General features: G+C 37.7%; 2 protein-coding genes across 2 annotated transcripts; both read right to left on the bottom strand.

The window, feature by feature from the left end:
- Nucleotides 1-5,888: 5,888 nt before the first annotated feature.
- On the bottom strand, nucleotides 5,889-7,088 carry LOC114480722 (RNA-binding protein 4.1-like). The gene has a single exon (XM_028475115.1). The coding sequence runs from the start codon at nucleotides 6,942-6,944 to the stop codon at nucleotides 6,099-6,101; it is 846 nt and encodes a 281-aa protein (XP_028330916.1). The 5' UTR covers nucleotides 6,945-7,088; the 3' UTR covers nucleotides 5,889-6,098.
- Nucleotides 7,089-7,545: 457 nt separating this feature from the next.
- Nucleotides 7,546-8,202, bottom strand: LOC114480723 (RNA-binding protein 4.1-like). Its single transcript, XM_028475116.1, has one exon. It carries the CDS (start codon nucleotides 8,164-8,166, stop codon nucleotides 7,738-7,740), a length of 429 nt encoding a protein of 142 aa, XP_028330917.1. The 5' UTR covers nucleotides 8,167-8,202; the 3' UTR covers nucleotides 7,546-7,737.
- Between the last annotated feature and the right edge of the window lie 2,695 nt (nucleotides 8,203-10,897).

Genomic DNA, 10,897 nt, shown 5'->3' with positions numbered 1-10,897 from the left:
TAAGCTCAGAAAAAGAGGCTCAATGCTTCCTTTTTTACCTCCTTTAGCCTAGGAAACACTGATGCCATAGACAATATACTTTTGGGCATCAGAGCCACAGACAAGGTAAAAGAGAAAGTGAAACTGATCAGAGTGTCTCTTTATTCTCCGTTTCTAAACTCACTCATTTAAGTATTAACACCCATCAATTCCTGCATTCAGCCCTTAAACTCCAACTTTTACTGCAGCAACAGTGTTGTTTTTGGTCTGAATTATGGATTTTAATTCTTCATGTTTTTTTCCCTTTCCCTATGCAGCACTAAAACATATTAATTGATAACATGGAAGTCAATACTCTCTAGCACTAAATTTCTTGGTGTAACTGTCATCTTGGCCTGGAAAAAACATATTGATTGTGCGCAAAAATAATAATGAAATCTGAAGGTATTATTAGAAGAATTTCTTACTTAGTCATCCTTGTCTTAAAACACTCTATGATAGCCTAATTTATCCATATTTGATTTACTGTAATATTGCCTGGGTCACTTCTCATCCCTCACAGCTTAACCAGATACATTTATTACAGAAGATAATTTTAAGAATGATTCCTAACTCAGCCATCCAAACGCCATCTGCACCTGGCCCTTATTCAGGAAATACAAAATCTTGTCAATCTTTTCCATTAACACGCTCCAAAACATTTGTTTAATTCTAATTCATTCATCACAAACAAGAAATCCCAAAAACGTTCCTAAATTATTTTAGATTTTCAGCAGACACCCACTGTTATTCAATTAGTAGTCTGATGAACTGTAATTTACCACATCACTACGGCATTTGTGCGTGCAGATTTTTGAAAGTAATGTTACTAAAAATGCCTTAACCAGGGCAGTGGTGACCAATGGGGCTTATCATCGGAGGGTCACCAGTCCAAATCCAACCTGGTTCATCACTGTGGGATGTTATCCTTAACTACTCTCTGGGCGCTACACTGAAAGCAGATAACTAATTTTGTGTATGTACCTGTACCTATATGACAATAAAGGCTCCATATTCATATTAACTACACTCCATTGTTTTGAAAAGTATGACGTCATGGGTTTTTTTCCCCTTTTTTTTCTTCTCTCGTTTAACCTCTGCTAGTAGTAGTGAAATAAATTATTTCCTTGACAAATTGGAATTCCCAGTCATATGTGATCTGGAAAAAGAAAATCTTTGTCCCGATCCATTTAAACAAAAAAAGCAATCATACAAATGAAAAGCGTCATAAGTACCAGGGCCAGATGGGTTCCCCATTGAATTTTACAAAAAATATTCATAAAACTTAGCCTCCCTCCTAAGTGAAGTGCTTACAGAGACTTTTAAAAAGAAGGCACTACCACCCAGCATGACAAAAGCAATAATCAGAATCAGAATCAGAATCAGAATCATCTTTATTGGCCAAGTGTATGTTGTACACACGAGGAATTTGACTCGGTCAACTGTGCTCTCTCCAATAGTGAAACATTCAATAATAAACAATCAACTAGAAGAGATGATAATAAGTATAAACATAAGTATAAATATAAACAGTAGTTAGACTAGAATGTGCAAATAACAAGATGATGATAATAATAATAATAATAATAATAATAATAATAATAATAATAATAATAATAATAATAATAATAATAATAATAGTATATATAAAAAAAATAAACAAATACAAAATAAAAATTAAAAAAAATAAGATAAAAGAAGGAAAAAAATAATAGAAAAGAAAGATAATAATAAAATATAATAATAATAAAAGGAAAATAGTGCAGTAGAGCATTGATAAGTAGTGCAGGAGAACATTTAAATTAAAGGTATGTACATGAACATTCTCAGTGACAGGTTCATCCAGGGTTGTTATGTTTGGTTCCAGGGTTTTTCCACAGAAACAGGACTGACACTCTTTGACTGTTTAGTGTTGATCAGAGTGACAGCCTGGGGGAAGAAACTGTTTTTATGGCGGGTTGTTTTGGCGTACAGTGATCTGTAGCGTCTGCCAGAGGGGAGGAGTTTAAACAGATTGTGTGCAGGGTGAGAGGGGTCTGCAGTGATGCTACCTGCCCGTTTCCTGACCCTGGACAGGTATAAGACTTGGATGGAGGGCAGATCAACACCAATGATCTTTTCTGCAGTCCTGACTATCCTTTGTAGTCTGTGTCTGTCTAGTTTGGTTGAAGATCCAAACCAGACAGTGATGGAGGTGCACAGAACAGATTGAATGATGGAGGTGTAGAACATGATCAGCAGCTCCTGGGGCAGGTTGAACTTCCTCAGCTGACGCAGGAAGTAATCTCAGTACTATACAAAAAAGGCAAGGACCCTCTCACATGTGAATCATACAGACCTGTGAGTTTGCTTTCAAGTGATTACAAGATCCTGACTAAGATCCTCGCAATGAGACTCGATAAGGTGATGAGCTCTATAATACATCCTGACCTGCAGTCAGAATTTATCTCTGGGTGATAATTTTCTGGTAATCTACACAAATTATTTAACATTCTCTATATGTCTGATTATTTCTCTAGATGCCCACATAGCATTCAATCAGATAGAATATACTTGCTTTAAATAAATGTGGCTTAGGCCTGGCATTTTGCTCTTGGATTGAGATTTTATATGCTTCTCCAAGGACCTGCATTAGAACAAACAAAATTGTCTCTGATTATTTTGCCCTATACTGTGGGACCAGACAGGGGTGTCCCCTGTCCCCCGCTCCTTTTCAATATAGCTATTGAGCATTGCCATGGCAATGAGGAATGAAGCCGACTTGAGAAGGGTCAAACCCACAAATTATCCTTGTATGCTGATGATTTAATTTTGTATCTTTCCCAAGCTGACATTTCAATCCTTAAAGCCCTAGACATAATTACTAGTTATTGTAAAATTTTGGGTCACAAAATTAACTTGTCAATGAGCATTACATTCCCAGTTTACGCTCAGGCACGCTGCATGAACTTTGACGAGTATCCATTTCAACTGGCTTGTGATAACTTTACCTGGAGATCTCAGTAACACGCAAATTTAAGGATTTATTCAAACACAATCTGAAACCAGCACTGGAGTGGGGCAAACTGGATCTCAATAAATGGTCAGCACTCCCTGTTTCTCTTGCTGGTAGAATCAATTCTGTCAAGATGAAAATCACACCACATTTTCTGTTTTTCTTTCAAACAATATCTGTTTTTATCAATGCTTTTTTTGGAAAAAAAAAAAAAAAAGTTATCTCATTCTTTATCTGGAACAAATCCATCCCACCGATTAGGAAATCATATCTGGAGCAAAAGAAGACAGAGGGGGGCTTGGGATTGCCTAAATTTTTACACTATTGTTGGGCCTCCAATTGAAAGAATGGTTTATTGGGTATCACACTTTCACCACAACAATGGACCAGTATGGGCTGAGATGGAGCAGGCTTTGTGTAATCCAGTATCTTCAACATCTGTGTTTGATGTTCCACTACCTCTTAGCATGAAAAACCTGACAAACCTCATTGTGATTAACACATTGAAAATTTGGTCTCAAATTTCAGGGCTAGACAGATGATTTTCTGGGCCGGGACAGACAGGCATGATATCCAAACTATTAATGATGCCCCGAGTTGATATTGATATCGGTCCAATATCAGCCAGAAAACAAATATCGCATTTTATCGGTCTACATCTAAAATCACCGATATAGGTGCTTTGATAAAATATATATATATATATATATTTGGATAGAACTCCTATCCATAGGTGACTGTGGTTGACACTCCAACAAAATAGGTGGTGGCAAAGCAGCAATAAGCCTTCACACTCTCGCTCAGAGCCCACGTGATCACGTGTGTGCGGCACTACTGGGAGAAGAAGTGATGTCGGCCATGTGGGAATATAATTTTATTAAATTGTAGATTGTATATTTTATGTTTAAGGTTGACATTGATGAATAATAAATGGGTCAGTTTTTCTCATACCTACTGTTGCTGACTATTGTTCTCTGAGCGACATCACTTGATCAAGCCTTTTCTAACATTTCTTACTACAAAATGAGTAATTATTTTATTTTATTAAAACAGTGGGCCAAAGACTTTGGGACTGAAGCCTCAGATGAAATGTTGCAGTGTGCAGTTCAATCCATTCTACATCTATGTGCATTAGACATGGATTATTAGTTTAAAGTAATAGATTACACTTTAGCAGAAGCAAAATTTTCCCAGAATAAAAATTAACTTGTCCCCACCATCACCAGGATAAAGCCACTCTTTACCATTTGTTTTGGAGCTGCCCTAGTAGTCTCATGACATTCTCAGTGGTCATCTTTGAAATATTCTCCATTATTTGCAGTAAGGAAATATAACCAGACTCTGAAATTGCATTATTTGGAGTAGTTCCTGTAGGGTCTGCTTTCAAGCACATAGGGTAATGCCTTTCTGTCTTTACTAGCAAGACGATTAGTATTGACGCACTGGAAATCTACCAAACCACCGTCTCATAGTAAATTGGTGGAAAGCATTATGACTCATCTCAAGCTTGATAAACTTGGGTACTCCATTAGGGACTCAGCAGTTATTTTTTCAAGTCTGAATTTTCACTTACTTTTTTTTCTCTTCTCTTTCTGAATTTTAATTTACCATGTCCATATGTTTATGAAGCTTAGTGTATGATTGTCTGAAAACTTCAATGAAAAGATTACATTCTAACCTCCGCTGGTAAACTACCATTTTTGGCTCATCTTTAAGGATGTTAAAACAAGTCAAATTTATATTGACAAACTACACAAATTCCAATGAAAATTAAGATGATTTGCAGTTACAAAGTAGATATGTAAAGTATCAGTTTTTTTTTTTAAAACAGCTCTTTCACAATATTTCATTTCTTGTTAAACAAGCATTTGACTTACCTAGAACACTGAAGCATTCAATGAACATTGTGTAGTTTTAAAACAGTGAGATCATTGGGCAGATGAAGCAGAACAAATTTAATTAGACATGGTAAAAATGTCTTACATTTATTACTCAGTAAAAATGACAGCTACAATAGCAAAACAATATCACAATCCATTTATTTAAAAAAACAACGTTCATATTTTTGACAAAAAAGCAGTCACATTTGACAGGTGCCAACCAACACCTTTAACAAACTTAGTTTTTACTCGAGGAATCATTACCTCAGATTAAGTTGCTGCTTGCAAAATCCCTCAAACCCTTGACACCAAAAGAACATACAGACAATGACCCTTTAAATTGACAGGCTCATGAAATTAGATGTTTAATAGCTCTTTGATATTGTTTTAAAGACATTAAAGGACTATGCCACAACAGCTGCTTTTATGTTAAACAAAAAGACCTGGATTAACTGAACTTTAAAAAATTTGGAAAGGCTTTCTAATTTGCGCATCTGGTCACTAATTAACTGTTAGGTGTCAATTATTATAACTTTGGGACCTAGAAATGTCATTTTCTAAGAATTTTTAAAAAAGAACTTTTATTTGATCAATAGAGTAATGAGGGTAAGTTGTGCTGTGGACAAAATATGCACCTAGTTATTACCTGTGCAAAGAAAGCACAGGTAAAATCCACAAGTTGAAAATCTCTGCTTTAAACTAGTCTAAAATTAATACATGATGGAAAAGAATCAAAGCATTTGCTGAAATCCACTATCACTGACTAGCTACACAAAAAAGCATATATAACAGATGTGGCTAAATGAAATTGAAGCTGAATACAAGTACCGCCAGGCTCACCTTTACTGAAGCCTTTTCATGCACCAATGTCAAAGTTTACTTAAATGTTCAAGTTCTATATAGTCAGCATTCTGATAATTAGTTTGAGTTGAATGTAGGAAACTTGGATGCAGTGCTTGGACTTCCACATCTCCACATCACAAAACACAACAGTGAAAAATAACTAAATGCTTTATTAGTTTTCCTTTACTGTGCAGTAAAACCTGGAATACTGTACAAGTGAGATTTTTTTTATACTTCCCACACACAGGTACACATGACTAACTCAAACAGAAATTTAGACTGCAATATTCTACATTTTAGTGATTCCAATGGCACTAAAGGCTTACCTATTCACTATGCGATACAGCTCTCGCTTGCAAAAATTAGTATGTATACCGTGCACGCTCAGCACCGGGATCCCGCGGATGCTCGTAGACAGAACTTCTTGGGATCCCGGTCACCGAAGAAATGCGCGATCGGTCGTATGAGTAGCCTTCTGCCTCGGCACCGACTCTCCGAATCGGACTCCGGTCACGTGCGTAGTATGAGTTGACTGGGGCTGGTGGAGGAGGCATGGGAGAACACTCGTATGGGTCGAGATTAGAGGGTGGCATATGATTCCTCATTACCGCTGTGGAGGAAGATGTTGCAGGAGCAGGAACACCGCGGCGGTCCTCAAAATAACTGCCTCCGTAAGCATTGGCCCTGTACTTCTCATAGTAGTCCACTACCCCATAGGGATCCCTTTCCTCATACGGCGACCGTCGCACCGGGTAGGCTGGCACCGCGCCATAGACGGAGTTGTTGCCTCGGTATGCCGTCTCACTGCCATACATCTGTGGCATACTCGGGTTGCCAACAGCGCTTATGCCATAACTTGGGGGTGGCCCATACCTCACTGCACCATCAAAGCCCGCACCTCTTCTGTAACCTGCCATGCCGCCAGTGTGAGCCGCAGCACCCCGGGAATACCCATGTACAGGAGCATAGCCGCCACTGTAATCTGGTTCACCAACGTAGTCCGGGTAACCCCTGCTTGGACCATGCCCACCAAATCTCGAGGCATCATATCCATCAGACTGAGGCTCTGAGCCATTTCTGTGGTAGCCATTTTGGTCTAGAGGGCATTCTTTGGACCAGTGGCCTTCCTGCCCGCAACGATAACAACCCGATCGGTCTCCCATTCCCGGCGCAGTACGCAGGCGGCTAGTTGAAAGCTTCACGTTCATCAGTTTGCCTTAAAAAGAAAACACTCAATAAGGACTTTCAGCTTCAGTGAATTGCACAAATATTGTACATTGTGAGATTGATTTAAAAAAAAAAAAAAAAAAAAAAACAAAAAAAAACAAGGACAAAAACAGCTTTAAAAAGAAGCGATAAAATAGAACATTCCACATCATTTAAGCTAAAATCTATAACCTGGCCTACCGCTTGTGTACAATGAACCTTACACAATGCAGTTAGTGAAGATTTACCAGGGGTTTGTTTGGACCCCGCAGAACACATTAAAGTTAAGTATAACAGATAACAGAAAAAGTTAAAGGAAAAATCACTGTTTCTGTAAGTGTAATAAAAAATTAATTTTTCAATGACTGTTACATAAGTATTTGGCATGGCAAGAACATTTGTTATTTTTATTGAATAACTAAAAATACATAGTTAAATGTATTGCACTTTTTTTTTTACACAAAACTTTGCAACACATTTACAAAAGCTAACCTATTATAGGTATAAAGTACAATTAAAAGGCTGAAATACATGCTCCAACTTGAACATTAGTTGAGCTTTTAGTAGAGAAAATAAACAAAATAGATGTTGATAGACCTGAAATTAATTCCTCTTCTTGTAATTCGTCGAATTTGTGCATGTGACCTCACTAAAGTAGTAGTACCACAACAAATACATGCCTTAAATTGATGCCGATTCTCCTTGTGCCTTTTACTCACCCGTTTTCCACTGTAAACCTACCCATTACTCGCATGGATAAACTAGGTTACACATCACTGGAAAAAGACCTCCCCATCAAGCCCCACCCATGAGTTCACCTTTAAAAGTTGTGTTGTCTAACTGCCTTATGGCCTCCATGGCGTCCTCCATCCGCTCCATGTGAACAAAGGCATAGTTTTTCACTATGTCACACTCCAGCACTGCACCATACTCTTCAAACTTGGCCCTCAGCTCCTGGTTGGTGCATGCTATGTTCCCCACGTGTAGTTTGGTGGATCCTCTGGACTTGCCTCGGCTCAGCTCTACATTCATGGGCTGGCCGTTTAACTCATAATGGTGCAAATTACGGATTGCTTCCTCTGCCTCTGTCTTGCTATCCATGTGCACAAAGCCAAAATTCTTGACGATGGAGCACTCCGCGATCTTGCCATACTGGGAAAATAGAGATCTCAGCTCATCTGATGTAGTTTCTTGGGACAAGTTCCCAATGAAAATTTTCACCATCGTGGAGTCTCAGTGTCACTTGAAGAGAAAAAAAAGAGTTTCATTAAATGCTTCAGTACAACTTATTTATATAGATGACACCAACAGAGTATTTTTCATATTTTCTCTTAAAATGGATATATATAATAAAAATCTTATTATTTGTAACTCTAAAGTCATAACAAAAAGACAACTCTGGGTTGAATTTGCTGATGCTTTATGCCATACAGGCACAATTATTAACAAACAGGTGCATAATAGGTTCCACTTTTGGCTTTTTCTCCTACAAGGAACAGCATGTGAGTTCTGTAGTGTAGATTGTTGTAGTAGGGATGCAACGATTCACTCAACTCTCAATACAATTCTCACGATTTATTTCACAAAATGAGACTAAAACGATGACTGAAAAACATTTTTTTTTTTCTTTGAAAATAAAAATGCTGTACTGTTGTCTTATCTTTCATAGTCAAAAGAATCCCTTGATAAACTACACAAAACAATTAAAAATAAATCCTGAATGAAATAAAGAAACAGTATAAATGAAGAAGAAGCCTATTCATTTAAATACTGGCTCTACAGTGAACAATTCAAAACTGCATAAGAGTTCCTTTTATTTTTAAAAATGCAACTGGAAATGTATTTTGTGCCTTAATAATTGGACTTTAAAACAAATCCCATAACAAAAAAATAATATGAATAAACTAGCTTTCATTCTCGTTTCTCCCTTTCCTCTCTGTGCCCCTCTTACCTTGGATTTCACATGTTCTTTCTTTCCCACTTCTTTCATTTTGTCTTGGGGAAGCCAAAATGCTTCCACACCTCTGATTTAAAACAGTGGTGCATCCTGAATGTCAAATTCTAAATAGCTGTGCTCTGCTGTTAAAAATAAATAAATAAATGTACTGTGATTCAAGAGTATCACATTTGAATCGATTGAACTGAGTCACGATTGATCTTTACGTTTTATCTGGGTAAGGAAGCACTCCATCCAACTGAACCCGTACACCCTTCGGTCTTTGGTTATTTCCGTTTTAAAACCAAATCAAAATAAACAGTGTGGTTATTTTGTTTTACTGACAAAACCAAAACAGAAAAACCAAACAAGCAGTTTTTTTCTGTTTTATTTTTTTTCATTCACCCATTCACACACCAGTGGGACAGGACTGCCATGCAAGGCGCTAGTCGATCACTGGGAGCAACTTAGGGTTCAGTGTCTTGCCCAAGGACACTTCGACACATAGTCAGGTACTGGGATCGAACCCCCAACCTCTCGATCAGAAGATGACCCACTATCACCTGAGCCACGGTCGCCCTTGTAATCAACAGACAACTTCAAATCCTGTTTTTCATTTTGTTGTAAAATCTCTTTTTCTGTTTTAAAACATAATCTTATTCTATTTGTGAGATATTTCCATATTTTTTAAACTCACCACACAGAGAGGACTGACAGACGACGTTTACTCAGCTGCGTTTGATAAAATAATCTTCTATCATGTTGTCCACCTCACACCGATGGCAGAGGCGTAATTTGTGTGTCGATGTTTCGTTCAAGAGTGATTGATGGTGGAAGCCCGAATCTGTGAACAGTGTTAAGGTCCAAATAGCATCCAATTAAACTGGTGACTGGGCGGACTTTTGCGGACAAAAAAGAGCAACGCTTAAGTCACATTATTAGTGAATTTAATAGTTAATACATAATCAAATCAAAACCAAAAAAGGGTGTTACTAAAACATGCACATGATATGTGATTAAAGGAACCAGACGTGGTGTATGAATCTACTGGTGCTCCTCATTTCCTGTGATCAACTTCCGTCTGTGATGACGGCTGACGTTAGTGGCTCACGATATTATGTGCAAAATAAATAATTTTACTGCCCTCTGAAAAAGCTGTAATTAGGCCTGGGCACCGAGAACCGGTTCCAAAACAGTTACAAAGATGTTTGCTTTTCGATTCCTAAATGCCCGCACTCATTTGTTCTGCTGGGATGGATACATGGATATAATGCTCTTTTCTTTATATCCATGTCTTTTCAGGCTCTTATTAAATGTTAACTGTTAAATGATTTGTCACATGACTGCTCCAGGGTTTGTTTTTGTTTCACATCTACCTGGGCTGCAGCTCTTTGTTTTTTTAGACTGCTGCCAACTTGTTTGTTGTGCTATTTCAGCAAGTTTCAGTTTTACAGTTACAGTTGGGGACCTTTGTAATTGAATGCCCTAGTTACAGTACAGCAACCAATCAACTAAGTGAATTAATAAAAAAATTCCTGTTTAAAGGCTTTCTCAAATGAAAAAATATCCTTTGAAATCTGTGACCTTTTTACCTGCACAACTCAAAGAATCGGAATCGAGAATCATTTAGAACAGGATTTGAAATTGAGAATCGGAATCATTAAAATTTAAACGATGCCCAACCCTAGCTGCAATGGTTTGTTTTTGCAAAAGTGTCAAATCGTAGAAGTTCTAACATCTATTGTTCCTCACACCAGCCTCATAGTTGATAGTCAGTCACCCAATTATTTGGATACTATTTGGACCGTAACACTGTTAAGATCACCTACACCATAAAACAATTATCTTTAAAAGTGAGCAGCTTTGTACGAGCTAAAACATCTGTACACTGCATGAAAACAGGAGCAGGTTCAGAAAACAGCTGAAATACACCCTAAACAGTCCTATTGTGTGCGGAGACCTTGTCCAGGACCAGCAGACTTCAGCTCTTGCCCTAATTTTCCTGTAATTATCCACATA

The sequence above is a fragment of the Gouania willdenowi genome, chromosome 18, assembly GCF_900634775.1.
Source record: "Gouania willdenowi chromosome 18, fGouWil2.1, whole genome shotgun sequence".
NCBI classification, from domain to species: domain Eukaryota; kingdom Metazoa; phylum Chordata; class Actinopteri; order Blenniiformes; family Gobiesocidae; genus Gouania; species Gouania willdenowi.
This window is presented reverse-complemented; position numbering and strand designations above follow the sequence as displayed.